Here is a 19,621-nt window from a genome sequence, read left to right on the forward strand (position 1 = left end):
GTTCCCGGTAGACCCTCTGATATACGGCAGTTCAGCCTTCTCATTTAGCTACTCGTACTTAAACCAATTATTTGTTCTGTTTGAGCACTAACCTCCTAAAGATCTTTCTTCGACCTTGCGTGGAGGCACACCTCTCTTGAATGCTTCAGGCCTTCGGCCCAACGCAGAGCTCGACCTATGACCTTCGCACTAGCTGTCTACATCACGTTTCACGTAAATCAATTGCGGTTGTGGCCCTGATAGAGCTTATCCGCAATTCTTATTCTTAAGTCCGGCTCACGCTTAATTGTAGACTTCTTATACGTTTTCCAGTAATCTATAGGTATCGGGCCCAATCGCTTAACAAAAGATAAAACAAACTCAACGATCTCCTTTGCAGGAAGCATGCACATCTCGGAGGCTCCGGGCCTTCGACCTTCGCATTCAGACACTTGTACTATAATTGTTCTGTGTTTGAAAACTAACCTCCCGCAACTCGGCCTTCGGCCGTGCGTTTCAAAAAGCTACCGGGGGATGCTTTGGGCCTACGGCCCTACGCGTAGCTCGGCCATCGGCCTTCGCAAAAGCTGTCCACACCGAGTTTCACGTAAACCATTACAGCTGTGTCCCTAAAACAGCCCAACCGCGTTTTTTTTTCTTAAGTCCGACTCACGCTTGACTCTAGATTTCTAATAGGTTTTCCTGTCATCTAGAGGTAAAGAACTATTATGTGTATTTTTTTCAAAATTTTAGACCCAGTAGTATCGGAATTAAGGGGGGCGGGGGAACGGTAATTTTTGCCTATTTTCTTAAATAACTTCTAAACTATTTCATATAAAATTATAAAAAATATATATTTGAGATCCTCAAAATAAGCCCTTTCATTTAATATGTAACACGATATGGTTTACAAAACTTTGTTTTTTTATTTCTCATATTCCCCCTAAAAGAGCCCCCTGTGCTTAAAATTCATTTGTTTTTATTACATGTCCGTCTTTGGGTCACAGACTTCCATATGTGTACCAAATTTCAACTTAATTGATCCAGTAGTTTTGGAGCAAATAGGCTGTGACAGACGGACAGTCGTCGCACGAGTGATCCTATAAGGGTTCCGTTTTTTCCTTTTGAGTTACGGAACCCTAAAAAAATGATTATTGGAGGAAACCTAAACGTCGACGTCCTAAAAGCAACAATTCTATCTCAAAACTTATTACATACCTTCAGAAATGCAAATTTTCACCAATACGTAACAGAACCGACAAGAATATCACCGAATTCGAAAACATGTATCGATGTTTTATTCACAAACTTTGACGTAAATAACATGAGGAATGATATCGTTGAGCTTGGCTTTTCAGACCATAGAGGAGTTTTAGTAACTTCACAAAGCATATAAGACAAAAGCACGGCGAAATCAATACTCTTATAAGACCCGTCTTTACACTGAAAGAAACATATCTAAATTCAAAATAGAACTACAAAACACTGATTTTACATGCATAATTAAGTCACATAACACAATAAATGAAAATTATGACCAATTTCATAATAAAATTATAAACCTGCTTGACCAATGCATCCCAAAAATTCAATTTAAACTGAAACCCAAACCAAAAAGGCAATGGTTAACCCGTGGTATTATAAAAGCTTCATCTGAACACAAACGCCACCTAAAAATATTAATGACTCAAACTGACGACCCAATCTTAAAACAGCACTTTAAAACCTATGCTAAAATCCTGAAACGATCTGTATATATTTCAAAAAAAATAAACAAATCCAAAAATAAGGTAAAAACAGTGTGGAAAATTGTTGCTGAACAGACAAATAAAACAAAACCTAAAAAGTATAAATGATAGCATAACATCCGATCCACAGCTAGTGACCAATACTTTTAATACATTTTTTGCTTCCGTAGGTTCTACCAATACTAATAATATACCGCGCGGCCGACCTGTCATTGACCCAACCAGCAACACGTTTTTTCTATCGCCTGTAGATCCCTCCGAGACGTTTAAATGTATCCAACAACTAAAAAATAAAACAAGCTGGGATTGATGAAATTCACTCGTAAAATCATGTGCCGAAAAGGTGACTATTCCTCTCACAGTCCTTATAAACCAGTCTTTCTCCTATGGTATTTTCCCGGAGCGCTTGAAAATTTCGCTCGTAAAACCAAAATATAAAAAAGGAGACCTTTCTGATAGCCAAAATTACCGTCCCATTGCTTTACTTAGTACTTTTTCAAAGATCTTTGAAACTATTATGGCTAACCGTCTTACTTCTTTCTGTAACAAATTTAATATTTTTGATGAGCGTCAATACCTACGGCTTTAGAAAACAAAGCTGTAGTGGGTATGCTTATAAATATAAAGTGGGTACTTGGAGATATGCATGAGATGGAATAAATCAGTCATACGCCATCAGCTGTTTAATTTGGATCCCTGTCCCATACTACATGGTGTCAGGTGTGGTTTTCAAGTGTGTTTTTGTGCATAAAAGTGCTTAAATTGTGTGTATAGTAAAGGACGAGTAATAGTAATACAATGGTTGATAAAACTGAGAGTGCGAGAAGTGTGTACGCGGCTATTCAACAGCCGGCTCCTTTGCAACAAGAGGGCAATATGGCTACCAATTGGCGAGAATGGAAAATGTCGTTTGAATATTTTTTGATTGCCTCAGACAAGGCATCTGTTTCGGATGCAGAGAAATGCGCACTGTTTATGCATGTTATAGGAAAATACGGCAGAGAAATTTATGAGGAACTAGATGTTGCCGAATCGGAAAAATCGAATTATGACGTTTTGTGCAAAAAATTTAGTGATTATTGTGATCCACAGAAAAATATAAATTACGAAAGACATATGTTCTTTGAGACGTATCAGAAGGACATGACTTTTGATAAGTTTTTAGGGGTGTTAAAAGTGAAAAGCAAAAATTGTAGTTTTGACAGTTTAAAAAATAGCCTAATATTAACGCAACTTATTCGTGGGTTAAAAGATGTACAAATGAGAGAAAAATTACTGGCAAAAACGTCGTTAGGGTTAGAGGAGGCGGTAACATGGTGTCGAGCGGCAGAGCGAGCGGGTCAGCAAGCGGCGGGCTGCAGTGTGCAGCAAGCGACGAGCGGCGGCGGCGCGATGGAGCGCTTGTGGCGCGATGGAGCGCGGGCGGCAGGTGCACCCGCGGCTCGGGGTCGCTGGCGCGGCGGCCGCGGCGCCCGCGGCGGCCAGGTGCGCGGCGCGTCTCAACGCCAAGCGCCGCGACAATATTACTCAAATAATGTGTGCGACAAGTGTGACTTAAGGCATAGCGTGAGTGACCGGTGTCCGGCATCGGGGGTTTCGTGCTATCGGTGTGATAGGGTTGGACACTTCGCGAAGTGTTGTCGTGTGCGACCTGTGCAGCCGCAAGTCCGCGAGATGGTCGGCGGTGATGGCGGTGACGAGGACGGTGATGTAAACGAGGACTTTGGTGAGCTTATTTTGTACAATATTAATATTGATGCGGCCGAGTGTACCGATGAGTCGTGGACGGAAATGATAAGTGTGAATGGCGTGGATATAAATTTTAAATTGGACAGTGGTGCGGCCGCCACGGTAATATCATTAAAATCATATTTAAATGCAGGTTTTAATACGGAAAATTTAAGAAAAAGTGACACTGTACTAAGACAAATTGACAAACAGCGATTGCCGGTAGTAGGTTATTTTAATGCGTCGTTGATATGTAACAATAGGAAAATAATACAAAAAGTTTTTGTGTTGCGGGTGAATTGTAATAATTTGCTGGGATTAAAAGCATGTGTCAATTTGAATCTTATTGTCCGAACTAGTGATTCTACTGACAGTAGTTTGAAAATAAATGAAGTTAAAATTGATGAATCAGTATTTGATGGCATAGGGTGTTTGCCAACAGTATGTAAAATAGAATTAGATAAGACTGTACAGCCGGTGGTTGCCTGTTCGCGAAAAATACCCCTGAAGCTGCGTCCTCGTTTAAAGGAAGAACTCGATAATATGGTCAAGTTGGGTGTAATTGTAAGGGAGGATGGTCCCACAGACTGGGTTTCAAATATAGTAGTAGTGGAAAAACCAGATAATAAACTTCGTATATGTTTAGATCCTAAACATCTAAACAAAGCGGTAAAACGAAGTCACTTTTTACTTCCGACTCTGGAAGAGATAACCAGTAATCTCTCGGGGGCTAAGTTTTTCTCTAAATGTGATGCTAAAAATGGTTTCTGGATGTTACGATTAGATGAGGAAAGTTCTAAGCTTTGTACGTTTTCAACTCCTGAGGGTAGGTTTAGGTACATTAGAATGCCCTTCGGAATTAACTGTGCCCCGGAAATCTTTCATAACGAAATGTCAAAAATATTTAAAATGGAGGGGGTGGAGGTTTACTGTGATGATATTTTGATCTGGGGAAAAACTGAGCAGGAACACGATAGTCGACTAAAGGAGGTTATGAGACGGGCGGTGTTAAATGGGGTCAAATTTAATAAAAATAAATGTGTATTCAAGGTGTCTGATATAATTTTTTTAGGTCACAGTTTTAATGCCGATGGTATGAAACCAGATAATAGTCGGGTGAAGGCAATAGTTAACTTGCCAAAGCCCACTGATAAGAAAGATCTCGAGCGGTTTCTGGGGGTTACTAATTATCTTTCGAGATTCATACCTCAATATTCAGAGATATCGGCTCCGTTGCGTAGTCTATTAGCAAAAAATGTTCAATTTGAGTGGCTCCACATTCATGACAACGCGTTCAAAGAATTAAAGTCAAAAATAAGTAGTAGTCCAGTATTAGCGTACTATTCGCCGCACGAAGCAGTGTGTGTATCAGTAGATGCGAGTTCGCGTGGCCTGGGCGCTTGTCTGATGCAGGGCGGGCGGCCCGTCGCCTATGCGGCGCGCACGCTCACGCCTGCGGAGACGCGCTGGGCGCAAATCGAAAAAGAGCTGCTCGCAGTGGTTTTCGGGTGCACTCGATTTCACCAATATATTTATGGGCATAATGTGATTAGTGTGGAAAGCGACCATAAGCCGCTGGAAGCTATCATGAGAAAACCACTTAACGAAACACCGGCGCGCCTCCAGCGCATGCTTTTAAAATTGCAGCATTATAATATTGATCTTCGCTATAAGCCCGGAAAGGAGATGTTTATTGCGGACACATTGTCGAGAGCGCCTAGCGAGGTGGGCGTCGATAGTGATGTGTGTAAGGATGTAGTGGTGCATGTGAACATGTTATATAATAATGTGGAGGCGACAACCGAAATGCTAGGTAAAATAAAGGAGCACACATTGAGGGACCCCGTCCTGATGGCGATTTGTGAATACTATCATAACGGGTGGCCCAATAATAAAAGAGAGGTCAAGGATATTGTGAAGCTATACTGGGACGTGCATGACGAGCTTCACGATGTAAACGGTATTGTATTTAGAAATGAGAGAATTGTGATACCGGCTTTGTTGCGCAAAGAGATGGTGCGTCGAGTTCATGAGGGCCACCTGGGGGTGGATAAGTGCCAGAGGCGAGCGCGCGGAGTGATGTGGTGGCCCGGCATGGCCCGGGACGTGGAGCGCGCCGTGCTAGCGTGCGAGACGTGCCAGCGACACCGCGCGGTGCCCGCACGCGAGCCGCTGCAGCCGCATCAGGTGCCCGAGCGCCCGTGGCAAGTACTAGCGGGTGACATTTTTGAGTTTAAAGGCAAACAGTTTTTACTGGTGGTAGATTATTTTTCAAAGTTTGTTGAAATTAGTTGTTTAAATAACTTACAAAGTGGTACCGTATTTGAATCACTTAAACAAATGTTTAGTCGGCACGGGATACCAGAAAAATTGGTCACCGACAACGGGACTCAATTTACATCTATGGAGTTTAAAGAGTTTTGTAAACAATGGGAATTTGCCCATGTTACCAGTTCACCTTTGTACCCGAGATCGAATGGTCTCGCGGAACGCAACGTACGCACAATTAAGGGATTAATGATAAAAGCATATGAAACAGGGAGTGATTGGTACCTAGGTTTACTAAATTTCAGAAATTCACCGGTGACAGGAGAAACATACTCTCCAGCTCAATTATTAATGAGTCGAAGTTTAAAAACACGTTTACCGGTAACAGATGCGTTGTTAAAACCGCGCACGATTGATCGTCGTTTATTTAAAGATGAGAGATCCGCACGGATAAATAATTATAAATCAAATTATGATCGTGGGACTAGGCCCTTACAAAAATTAAATCCAAATGATACGGTACGCGTGAAGCAAAATAAAGAGTGGGTTAAGTCACAAATAGTTAGTCAAGCTCAAGACGGTCGTTCGTACTGGCTACGAACTAACGATGGAGGAGTTTACAGAAGGAACCGTCAGCATATATTGAAAGTCCCAGACACAACCAGCGAGTTAGCTAATCGTAGTCAACCTAACACTGGCCATACGCGGGGTTATTTGGACTGGGACCAGTTTCAGGGACCGGCAACCGGTGCCGCGACCACCAGGCCCGACCCGCAACCATCGACTTCGTCTAATGGGTATTATGTAACTCGAAGTGGCAGAGTTGTACAACCGCCTCAACGGTATTAATTAATTAATTTTCCTTAATGTCACTAAAACATTGTATTCTTTACAAACGTGAGGTGTATGTTAAGCAATTTCGAACTTTAAGTTAGAGACGCACAGTCTAAATTCCATTGTTCCTTAAAATGTAATATTTAATATTCGAAAAATAATATTACACGTAACTTGATGTATAGTTAAATGGTTGAGTTACTATTATTAAAATTATGATCATTTAATTGTTTCTCTAATATAACTGTTAGAGTATAACATGATTTCTTCTTAATTATATACCACTTTTATAATTTGTTTAATTTCGAAAGATGGATGCACTGTTATTCATGTATAAGGTAGTACGAATAGATAAGTAGCATAATAAGTAAATAAATATTAATAATAAGGGGAAAGATAGGAGGCATGTAATATATGTATACTTTTGTTACTTATGTGTACCAATATATTGTATTAGATTTGTTCTATTATTAAATGGCATGATAGGTTAACAGTCAAGTTCAAAGACCTTAGTTTAGGCATTGTAAAAGAAGGGAGATGTAGTGGGTATGCTTATAAATATAAAGTGGGTACTTGGAGATATGCATGAGATGGAATAAATCAGTCATACGCCATCAGCTGTTTAATTTGGATCCCTGTCCCATACTACATCCCATCCACAACACTGACAGTATACACATTTATTCAAGAAGCTTTAAAACTAATAGATGACAAGATATTTGCCTTTGGACTGCTCCTGGACATGAGCAAGGCATATGATCGAGTCCGGCACGATATTCTTATAAACAAACTGTATGGCGTGGGCGTTCGTGGTACAGCGAACGATTGGTTTACCTTAATAACCGCCAACAAATATTAGAAGTTGAAGTCTACGATGACGACACAAAAACTTTATCCAAAGTCCGATCATCCACAATAAACGTGACATGCTCAATTCCTCAGTGAAGCGTGTTAGGTTGCAATTTATTTCTAAGTTATGTTAATGACTTGCCAAAAATACTAGACTGTATTAACATTAAATCTCTACTTTACGCGGACGCCATTTCTATAATATTTCCTAGCACAAACACAAATGAAGCTACAACCAACTTAGACACTATATTTAACACAATTCTACCTTGGCTTCAAGATCACAATCTTAACATAAACCTACAAAAAACTAACTTAATTCAATTCAGACCACATCAGAGATTAGCCTTAAAAATTAATTATACCTACCGAAATGACAAACTACAACTTACAAACACTTGCTCCCTCCTCGGATTTAATATTGATGAAAATTTAAATTGGAAAGCCCATATTGAAAAAAAATCTAATAACTTGTCGAGATTTGCCTATGCCCTTAGGCAAATACTTATGAATACAAACGTAAAGACCGCTACCTGCGCATATCATGCTTTTGCCCAATCTTGGCTCGAGTATGGAATAATTTTGTGGGGCAGTAGTGTAAATATAAACAATTTATTTCTCCTGCAAAAAAGATGTATAAGAGTTATTTGTAACATAAGAAATGACGTAAGTTGCAGACCATACTTCTCAAAATTGAATATACTCACCCTCACATCGCTATACACACTGAAGACCTGCAAGTTTGTGCGAAAACATAAACAATTATTTGACAATCCCGAAAATCCCAACCCGCCAATCCATAATCTACGCCATCGTAACAAACTAGTCCAAGCAATCCCCGCCAATCTGAAAATGTTTAACAAGGGCCCGTACTCAATGTCAATTAAAATATATAACCGTATACCTCCGAATATAAAGAACATAACCAACTACCCAACCTTCGTAAATAAACTAAAATCCTACCTAATAATTGAATGTCCTTATACTCTACAAGAGTTCATGGAGAGTTAGCTCAATTATGTACTAGTTTAAGACGGTGCTTGATTGTTATAATTTTTATGTGTATTGTTCGAAATATTATGTTATATTCTATATTTATGTTATGTTTGTGTGCAACTTAGTTTTAGATTAGTTATGGTTTTAAAATTTTGCTACGCCCTAGTAGGGTCCATGTATGTACTGACTAAAATATAAGAACAGCTTGTAATACCATGGATGCAATAAACGATTATGATTACCTCTAAACCTTTCAACTGATAGACTTTTGAGTTTGAGAAGGTTGAATTTGGCGTCGAATTTCTCAATGACTTGTTTCAGAGTTGCGGTCTTTCTGTCGACGGAGAGAGAATCAAAAATTGTTAGACCTTGATCCCCAAGCAAATTAAAAAACATAGCCAACTTTCTGGTTTCCGGGAAGTCGTCCGAATTATTGGCTTCAGTATAAATTTCAAATTATGTTTCCAGATCCTCCATCTTTTTGGAACTTTGCTATCAATTTTCAACGGCCCAATAATGGAGATTTCTTGAGCGTGGCGTTCTTCATCTTCATCCTCAGATTTCTCATCTTCTGACACCATGTTTTATTTTATTAAAATACATACTTGATATTTTGTAGTAGTTTTATTTGTCGAAACCATTTTCCGAATACAGAGTTCTAGATTTCAAATATAACTCGAATCAAAGACAATATATAAAAATAATAAAACAATAAACCATATGGCCAGTATGAATTACTCCCCATGTTCTGGAGGAATGCAGTACCATGTTTTTGGATCTAGGACCTTCCATCTTTGTTGCGTAATTATTCTCCAGATGACATTTTTAATGGAGACGAGGCAGGATTATTTTACAAATGTCTTCCTGACAAAATATTCACATTGAAAGGAGAATGGTGGCAAACTAAGCAAGGAACGCGTTACGGTAATACTGTGTGCTAATATGACAGGGTCGGAAAAGCTGCCATTTCTTTTAATCGGAAAATCTAAAAACCCAAAATATTTAATATTCTTTTTTTAACTTGTACATTATTGTAACCCTTAATATATTATTTTATTTCCACCAAACTAGCTGGATGATTATGATTGTCTATTCGATACAAACCGACTAAGAATTATGAATATTATTAATCTACAACACGTTATTTTTATCAATACTGTTATTAATAAAAAGGGAACGATTTTGATTGATTCAACATTTTAATGATATTTCGGTCAAACGAAGAGTTTTTGCACTTGACCTAGTAAATATAAGCAGGTGATAGGCAGTGCCATCTGCGGTTATTCTCCTCTCCTGATGTTTTATTAGTAATCCCCATCTGGCGCTGTGTGTTTTGCTCTCGTGCGTGCGGTGCGCGCCGCGTCGAGGATGAGGGCTCCCAGCTCTGCAAATAACGTACTACTTTTGTAGCATAATGCACTAAGAGACAAATATAAAGCGTCCCAGGATGAAACTTAGTTAAGGGCCGGAAAAATCTGAAATGGAAAAACTGGTGTTTTTATTGCACATTCCTGATGCGTATTGGCGTGGACCCAGTCGTGGTCGCATTACTTTTTAAGGCCCTGTACGTGGAGGGAACCCAATTACTGAGCGTTTTCGTTTCTTCTGTCAGCGGAAGTATCTTAAGAATCGTAATAGGTCACAGACCAACCCAGGCGGTTTTCTGTGTAATAGGTACCTAGGTAAACAGTCTAAATTTGGTAGGTATGCAATGAATAAAAAACAAGGTGCAGTAGGTTCACCCAGCAGAGCTTTTGAAAAATCGTAGCGCATTTTTAGATACGGTTGCATGGTATGTAACAATTTTTGCACAAAAGCTAAATATGATAATTGCTTCTAAAATTGTGCAATTTTATTTTTAATTATCTCAACGATTACATTTTGTTGTTAAAACTTACTAAAAATAAGAATTAAAAACACGATATCCGTGATCCCTGGCACGCACACGCACAGGCGTCTCGATAACACTTACGTATTAGAGTGAGAGAAGAACCTGTGCACCCACGGGGCCTTAAAAAAACAAGTAATTCTTATGTAGGTAATTGACTGAGTGAAACGTGATATTAGATGCATTTTGTGATCCACCTTTTATTTATCTCATAGAAGTGTAAATATTTGCTTGATTTCTTGTAACTGAAAAAAAAACCATTGAAACAGGAATCCGGCAAAACAAGAATTCGACGAATCGGGAATAAATCTTAACTACTTCTACCTTCGTACTTTCTATATGTATTTTTTGTCCATGGTTTTTCAATGGCCAAATTTCCTTCACCTCACCACAACCATTTTCTACTTACATACCATCTTTTCAACTAACTCGTAAAACATTGTCTTTATTTATTTTGAAAAAGTATGTTACCGTTTTTTATTCCAATTCAAATTGCGATATTTATTGAAAACTTAAAAAAGGTTGGTTATTCCGTATAAAGCCGACAGTTTTGATGCATACAGTATACAATGTATACTGCATGTCATGTAGTCAGCTGTGAGCCTGATCTCCTTTACAATATGATTTCCTGGGTCATGTGTGCATGTCCTAGGTACACACTTAATTAAATAAGGTACAGTTATCTGAAAAAAAAAGTTGGTTTTATGGATTTATGGAGGTATTTATAAATGTAGAAATTCACTGCGGAAATCATCGCTGATGCATTTCATCGCACAACGCATTACTGCGAAGTGCTGTGGGCGCCTGCAGGACACGTGCGCGCGCCGCGCGGTGCGCACCCTGCGCCGGTCGATACCACCCCGAGCGCTCGACGCGCGCAACCCCGCGCTCTATACCCAACTATCAGGTGCAAAAGCGACATGGCCGACAGCGAGTTTGAAGAATTTCGGAGAGTTTTCGACAGAATACCACAACATACAAAGGCTCCAACGCCGTTTTATTCGTAAGCGCTCTTTTTTATTTCTATGTTAAGCCCGAGTATACCGAGTTTTGTGGCAACCGCAACTAATATTCGCGAGAGTGGAGATGAAGACGTTATGCGCGACGCAGTGAGTCACCCTAACGAGATCTACTAAAGTTGGAATGTGGTGTTACAGTTTAGTGCCAAATGTGGGTTTGGAAGACGAGTCCCCGTCATCGAAAAGTGATGGGACGCCGGAGGACGACCGAGGCTGCGTAGCCGACAATGACTCCATGTCAGCGCTCCCTCCCGGGACGGCATCCCCGGGACCCCCGCCGGAGCCCCCCGAGGCGCAGCGCAGTCCACGTCACCAGACCTTCGTCAACGGCGAACGGCGCAGGCGAAAACTCCCCGAAATACCAAAAAACAGAAAATGTAAGTTGTAATTTTAGCAATCCATGCATGAGTTTCCTGTTATTGTTTTCGTTGGTTCAAGTCCAAAGTTGATAGCCGGTTCGATAATTTTACGCGGGCGCTTGCATCGTTCCCTATTAATAGATTCTGCACCTGCGCTTTGGCGAATGCAATTGAGTCCACCCATCCTCAACCTTTAGTGCTATTGCGACTGTCCAAAATCTGGACGCAGCCCAAAAAGTGCAATGGATACCCGTGGTTAGTAACAACAGCCACCACTTAGGCTTTCTCAAAATTCGTTCAAATTATTTCGTTCGTCAAAATTATTTCGTGATTCGGTTTTCACCATCATAATTTAACAATTATAAAGGGGCCCACTGATCACCAGGGGGGCGATTTTTGAATTTCGATCGCTCGATTTCGCCACTGGAAAATCGGTGAAAAACGTCGAAATGCTAATTTATTAAATACAACGATAAAAAAATTGTATTGACCACTCGTTTTCAATTATATTAGTAGAATTTAAATGCCTAGTAGTGCAGATAAAATTGAGCGAAATACACGAAACCGGGCGGTCGAAATTCAAAAATCGGCCCCCAGTCCGCCGAACAATATCGGCCTGTCACTTAAACGCAAAATTTGACAGCTCCGAGCAACTGACAGGCTGATATCGTCCGGCTGGGCTGATATGGGCCGGAACTGGTGATCTGTGGGCCCCTTAACGATTAATTTCCTATACTTACCTACATATTACGTTCAATTTTACGACGGGGCCCAATCGCTTAAGAAAATCGAGGATCTCCTTTGCTAGTAAAGTTTTTTTAACTAACTTTGAGTTTTATTTTAATTTTCGTTTCCATAGTTATTGCACTGGCATGGTACTAGGTATTAAATTTAGCACGTCTTAGTTTATATTTCTACGACATGAAATAGACGCCAATGAGTGAAGGCCTGATTCGAACTTTAATATACTGTTGAAACAGGCCGTTAAGTAAATGTCAAACGAAACAATCGTCAACAGTTAAGAACATTAACATGGGATTTTCCCATGAAAGCTTCCACATATTGCGGAAATTTTGAGAGCCACTACTTTTGCACTACTGGCCTCTCGTAGACATTTGAATTACGAATCATAAACTTAAAAAAAAACCAGACAAGTACTAGTTACACTCACTCGGAGAGGGTTCCGTACGTCGAAGGAACCTAACTTACAAAGTTTATTTTTTAATCGAAACCAAATCTGGTTATGGTAACTGAAAAAAGTATGTATGTAAGCCGGATTGTAGTGGGAAATTACTAAATATATTATCTATAGTGGTATTCTGCCTTGTAGTAGGTATATTTTGAATACGAGTATGTGGGCTGAAACCAAGCGATAAAAGGTAGTCTGATATTTCATCTTTTGATTTGACTCTATAGTTATTATTAATATCTCCCGCTGTAGTTGTCTTTTCCTGTACTTTGATCTCAGCTTTTCTAATGCATTCTACGGCAATTTTAGGGTGAAATTTTGGAGATATGTATATGCATAATAATTGAACACTCAATAATTTGAATGTGAGGCATTCGCAATGCCCACGCCCTGGACTAGGTACATACAAAAAAAACATTCGTAGAGCTATTATCTAGTTCATTGACGTAATTATTATTTATATAAACGGTAGAACCCCACCCTGGATGTGAAATCGACACATTAGGACCGTCTATTTCTGCGGGCTCAGCACGGTTCCATTTTTATCGACTATCACTATGCGCGTCTCTTTCGCACTTACGAGGGGCGTTCAAAATATTCTCGGTATTGATATCTTACAACCTCTTCTTAAATTTCTTTCGTTACTGGCCGCTAAGGTTTATTCATTGACATTAAAAAAAAATATAATTGGAACCGAGATGTTCTTTTGTTTTTCTGCAATTGCTGAACAAACATGAACATCATGTGCGAATTGACCATGTTAACTAAATTAGAACATCAATGCGTCATAAGATTCTCGACAAAACAGGGTAAAAATCAAAAAACCATAAAAGAGGAAATGGATTGTGTTTACCGTGAGTCTGCTCCTTCTTTATCTACCATTCAAAAGTGGTCAAGCGAATTTAAACGTGGAAGGGAGAGTATTGAAGATGACCCTAGACCTGGTCGGCCTGTAGTAGCTACTTCACAAGAAAATATTGATAAAGTGGAAAAACTTATATTGGAAGATGGTCGAGTGAAGGTAAAATCTATAGCTCAAGTAACCAATCTTTCTATTGGTATCGTACATGATATTATCCATGACCATCTTAATATGTCAAAAGTAAGTGCAAGATGGGTTCCGCGAATGCTGACTCGGCTTCAAAAAGACATGCGTGTAGCGTGTTGTTCCGATGTTATTGACCTGTGCGGTGAAAATCCTAATGAGGTGCTGCAAAGAATAGTTACTGGAGATGAAACCTGGGTTCATCATTATGACCCAGAGAGTAAACAAGAGTCCATGCAGTGGCACATTAAGGGTTCAGCTCATCCCAAAAAGTTCAAGGTCGTCCCTTCAGCTGGCAAGGTCATGGCCACGATATTTTGGGATTGTAAAGGAATATTACTAATCGATTATAAAGAAAAAGGTGTAAATATCACACGACAGTACTACGCTAACATTCTACGTCAATTAAAGGATGCAATCAAAGAAAAGAGGCGAGGAAAGTTAACCAAAGGTGTTCTGCTTCTGTGTGACAACGCCCCCGTCCATACTGCTCATATTGCCAAGGCAGCTATTGTTGAATGTGGGTTTGAAACTGTTACTCACCCACCGTATAGTCCGGACTTAGCCCCCAGCGACTTCTTTTTGTTCCCCAATCTTAAAAAGGATCTGCGTGGATTTTTTTTTCTGACGATGAAGCATTGAAGGCTGCAGTGGAGGAGCATTTTTACACCAAAGATAAAAAATATTTTTATGAGGGATTAAAAAAAATAATTGATCGATCTTTTAAGGGGATTAACATAGGGGGGGAGTATATTGAAAAATAAAAATATCAAACTTTTCGTACTTGTTTGTTTTCATTCTCATACCGAGAATATTTTGAACACCCCTCGTACATACTTGTTAGAACGTGACAGGCATGGTGACAAGGGCTAAAAACGCGACCGTGCTAAGCCGCCTGCACTCTCTTGCTCAAAAACCTTCCAGCACAAAACTGTCGCTTCAGGAATCCCATGTTTCTACATATAACGCGATGTGGGATGAATTAATTATACCTACAGTCTGCTTTTTAGGGTTCCGTACCCAAAGGGTAAAACGGGACCCTATTACTAAGACTCCGCTGTCCGTCCGTCCGTCCGTCTGTCACCAGGCTGTATCTCACGAACCGTGATAGCTAGACAGTTGAAATTTTCACAGATGATGTATTTCTGTTGCCGCTATAACAACAAATACTAAAAACAGAATAAAATAAAGATTTAAGTGGGGCTCCCATACAACAAACGTGATTTTTGACCGAAGTTAAGCAACGTCGGGCGGGGTCAGTACTTGGATGGGTGACCGTTTATATAGATAATGGTACGGAACCCTTCGTTTGCGAGTCCGACTCGCACTTGGCCGGTTTTTATATCCAGTAAGTGTTTTCGTAATGATAATATTGATAATACATTATGAAAAATTATTTGAATATCGTCTCCTGTACGGTTACCATCAGTTTGTCACTGATATAAACGCCGTCGAGAACGTAATTTACTTTCTATACATCTCGCTCGCACTCGCATATTAGTGCAAACGGGATGTATAGAAAGTAAATTACGTTCTCGACGGCGTTTATGTCAGTGACAAACTGATGGTAACCGTACTGGTGACTGCATAAACTCGAAGGTTTTAATTTGTTTTCTTTTAGTCTCCGTTAAAAAATTTATTTGAAATAAAATAAAACCTTAACAAAACTACATAAAACTATAAAAAGGGGAAAGATTAAAACTAAAACTTATAAACTTATAAATAAAAACTTATGAAAAATTATTTGATATTCGTCTCCCGGTGACTGCAAAAACTCGAACTGGGGGGCGATTTTTGAGTTTCGATCGCTCGATTTCGTCACTTGTAAATCGGTGGAAAACGGCGAAATGCGAATTTTTGAAATACGAGCGATAGAAATTAGGAATCGAGTGGTATTGAACACTCGTTTTCATTCTATTAGTAGAATTTAAATGCCTAGTAGTGGAGAAACTATTGAACGAAATACACGAAATCGAGCGGTCGAATTTCAAAAATGCCCCCCTGGACTTTTGATTTATTTTCTATTAGTCTCAGTTAGTAAATTTATTTCAAATAACCTTGTAAGGTTACCAAACAACATAAAACTGAAAAAAGGGAAAGATTAAAACTAAAACTACAACTAATCTAATGTAACCAAATAAAGACCACTAGCTGATGTAGCTCTGGAGCAAGCTAAGTAAAGAGGCCCACTGATTAACAGTCCGCCGGACGGTATCGGTCTGTCAGTTAGAACAAAATGTTGACAGTTCCGAACAACTGACAGGCCGATACCGTCCGGTGGACTGTTAATCAGTGGGCCCCTTTAAGCATTGTTCGCTTTACATTTCCACTTAAATGAACAACTAAGAACTTTCTCCATAGTAGATCCTTGAGATTTATGAATCGTCATTCCTTCAGATGGTCTAATCAATATTCATACAATCCCTGAACAGACTGCATTCTTGACTACGATGAGACGACAATTATCTTTTTCTTTGCACAAAACGAACCTTACTAAGAAGGAATTTATTATTCCGTTTACGTTTGCAAGGTATTGCTTGCTTTTAAACCCAGGTTTCGTATCTATAGCTTCCCGATTTACTCGTAACTGACTATTACAATAATTTTTCAGCAACCATATTGACATGTGGCCAACCGGCATCGCTTGCCGACGAGCTCGGAGCCCTGGCTGGTCCCCTTATCCGACCAGGATGCCAGGGCCGCCCACTTTTGGTGCTCAAATGCGGATACCTGCTCGACGAGGACTCGAGCCCGGACTCGGAGCGGCTGCAGAGCCTGGGCGATGTCGACAGCGGCCACAGCACAGCACATTCACCTATAGACACTGGCCCCAAAAGTTTATCCCCGACACCGCTACAACAGAATGGTTAGTAATATAATTCATTTAGATTTATCAATTCCTAATAATAATGTATTTTACTTAGTTTTGATATCAAACTTAAACATATACTAGGTACAGTCACCATCAATATAAACAATGCGCCGAAAGTATCCCAATCCCGGTGCCATCCTCGATATTTTTTTCAAATAAAGATGAGATACTTATATCTCGATAGTTCGCGTTCAAAAGTACCTATATGAAGCATTGTTCTGTATAAATAGACACATAATTATCTGTTTTCGTTAAGCTATCAGAGAATGGTATATACTTTGGCGCATCGTCTGATACTGTTGATGCTAACTTCTTCTTCTACCTAGCGTTATCCCGGTGTATATTAACAATGCTGTTTTTATGTGTACAGAAACGAACATTTCGGTTTCACCATCATCCAGCTGTAGCATTAGCGGTATCAATTTTGCCGGTAACATGACCACGGTGCCCCACAGTCAACTGGAAATGCTAGAGGCTACACATAGAGGCCTACATAAGTTCAACCCGCGACATCACGATGAAATAGAAGTGGAGATAGGTGACCCCATTTATGTCCAGAAAGAAGCTGAGGATTTATGGTGTGAAGGTAAACATTTATTAACTCTTTTATATTGCCCCGACTATTCGTCAGGCCGTAACGGTACCTAATATTGGAGAAATTTAAATAGTTACGATTTTAATTATTAAAGCCAAATCTGCTTAAAATGGGATCAATAGGGGAACAATTTGGCCCATCCAAAAAAATACGCTTCATTTTTAAACAATAAACAACAAAACAAATCTAAATCTGGTCTCTTAAGGTTGATAATCATAATTATAATAGGTACTTATTAGTTTAAATCCTACTTTTAGTTATAGATTTAACCAGTCGACATTAAGGTTGCGCTTTGCACCTTATTCTACAATAATTAATTAATAACTTAATAAGGTGTTCAAATGTACTGTCTTTGTTGTTGATTTTACTTTTTTACATTACTTGCATGTGGTGTTTACTAGTGATTTAGTTATAGGTACATTCAGCTTTTAAAAAAAATATACGTAATTTTCAATCATTTTCAATGTAATAACTGTTGTTGAACCTTAAACAAACTTTTAAGATCATGTACTTATATCTTATTAAAGGTTCTGACTTTCTGAGTGTTGCTAAGACCACGTACAGCATTTGTTTATTTATATCCTAAAAATGCGATAAAATATCTAATTTTACCCTTGGAAATTGCCCGATTGTAATCCTAATATGATTCTCCACTATTCATACAGGAGTAAATTTGAGGACAGGGCAGCAAGGAATATTCCCATCCGCCTACGCAGTAGATATGGACTACAATGACTTTGATCCAGCAAATGCCAAAGTAAAAAGAGAACGATATTTATTAGGGTATGTTTTTTTTATATATAAAATAAATGATACTTTACTTAAAGTTTTGTTTTACTTACATTTAAATATTCTCCAGGTACATGGGATCAGTGGAGACGCTAGCTCATAAAGGGACAGGGGTCGTCTGTCAAGCTGTTAAAAAAATTGTGGGAGAATGCAGCGGCGAACCGAGAGCGCAGCCGTGCATTCTAGAAGTTTCTGACCAGGGCCTACGAATGGTTGACCGATCAAAACCAGAGGTAAGCTTGGGACAAGTTATCGTTGTTTTTAGAGGTGGTCCGTTATATGAAAGTTTTTATCATCATATAAATTGCTAGTTTAAAATTGATTGACGCGTAAGGCCTTGTACGCGTACGCACTTGGGGTTTTTGTATTTTAGAGCATGCATGTTGGAGCTAATGTATAGAGCACTTTCCTTACAAGCCAACAAAATGAACAATAATAGGTAAATTGTTATCTTCTAATATACCAAATAAAGAAAATCGTGTACCTACTGAATTGTTTGGTTTCTGTGTACAGAGAGGTCGAAACGCTCCATGCATCGACTACTTCTACTCATTGAAGAATGTGTCGTTCTGCGCGTTCCACCCGCGCGACCACCGGTACCTCGGCTTCATCACCAAGCATCCCACGCTGCAGCGCTTCGCCTGTCACGTGTTCAGGGGCCAAGAGTCCACCAGGCCAGTCGCCGAGGCCGTAGGGTGAGTACACTACTTTTCCAATGAGCTGCTTTTATTTGTGTCATATATTTGGTTAAAAAGTTTTGACGCATGACGGTCCAACTTAATGGAATAAAATTAACCTTTTTATTATCTTAATAAACACAATATAATAAATTACTTATAGTAATAAAAAGTAATATATTTTACTGAACAGATTTAATCTGAAGCAAACCCGAATTTGCGATTTTTTTTTCTGTTTTATACCAGTTTATAATTTGCGATTGATCACATGTTTTCTATGAAACAGTCAAAAATTATTTTACAATTTCGCGGTTGGTGCATATTTAATTACAACAAAACTACAATGAAATGTATAATTCTGATTTCAGGCGAGCATTCCAGAGGTTTTATCAAAAGTTTATAGAAACGGCATATCCAATCGAGGATATTTACATAGAGTGAAGCCATAGTTATAGCAATCATCATTGCAGTAATTTTAAGCTTATCCGTTGCATTTGTCACGGTCATCCAAGATGGACTGGAGACAAGCTGTAAGTTACTAGATTAGAAAATCCACGTCCAGTGGCGTAGCGTGAATTACTCTAGCCGAGGGCGAAATCGCATCTGCGGTGGCCGTTTTCTATCACTTTGCCCGAAGGGGGGAACGAGGCCGTGGGTGACGGCCTACTTCACCCACGCCTAATAGCTACGCCACTGTCTGACAAAAAACGTTGCAGAATGGTGAACAGGATGGATGCTGGTTACATTATGGTGCTAACATTTTTTCTCCTGTATTTTCCCCGAGTT

The 19,621-nt window shown here is 39.4% G+C and overlaps 1 protein-coding gene across 1 annotated transcript; it reads left to right on the forward strand.

Annotated features, from left to right (window-relative positions):
• The first annotated feature begins 11,020 nt into the window (after positions 1 to 11,020).
• LOC134804594 (JNK-interacting protein 1) lies at positions 11,021 to 19,417 on the forward strand. Its single transcript, XM_063777705.1, has 8 exons — positions 11,021 to 11,293; positions 11,448 to 11,686; positions 16,514 to 16,768; positions 17,145 to 17,360; positions 18,035 to 18,152; positions 18,229 to 18,391; positions 18,672 to 18,853; positions 19,204 to 19,417. The coding sequence occupies exons 1-8, from the start codon at positions 11,211 to 11,213 to the stop codon at positions 19,274 to 19,276; spliced, it is 1,329 nt and encodes a 442-aa protein (XP_063633775.1). The 5' UTR covers positions 11,021 to 11,210; the 3' UTR covers positions 19,277 to 19,417.
• Positions 19,418 to 19,621: the final 204 nt, after the last annotated feature.

The sequence above is a fragment of the Cydia splendana genome, chromosome Z (genome assembly GCF_910591565.1).
Source record: "Cydia splendana chromosome Z, ilCydSple1.2, whole genome shotgun sequence".
Lineage (NCBI taxonomy): Eukaryota > Metazoa > Arthropoda > Insecta > Lepidoptera > Tortricidae > Cydia > Cydia splendana.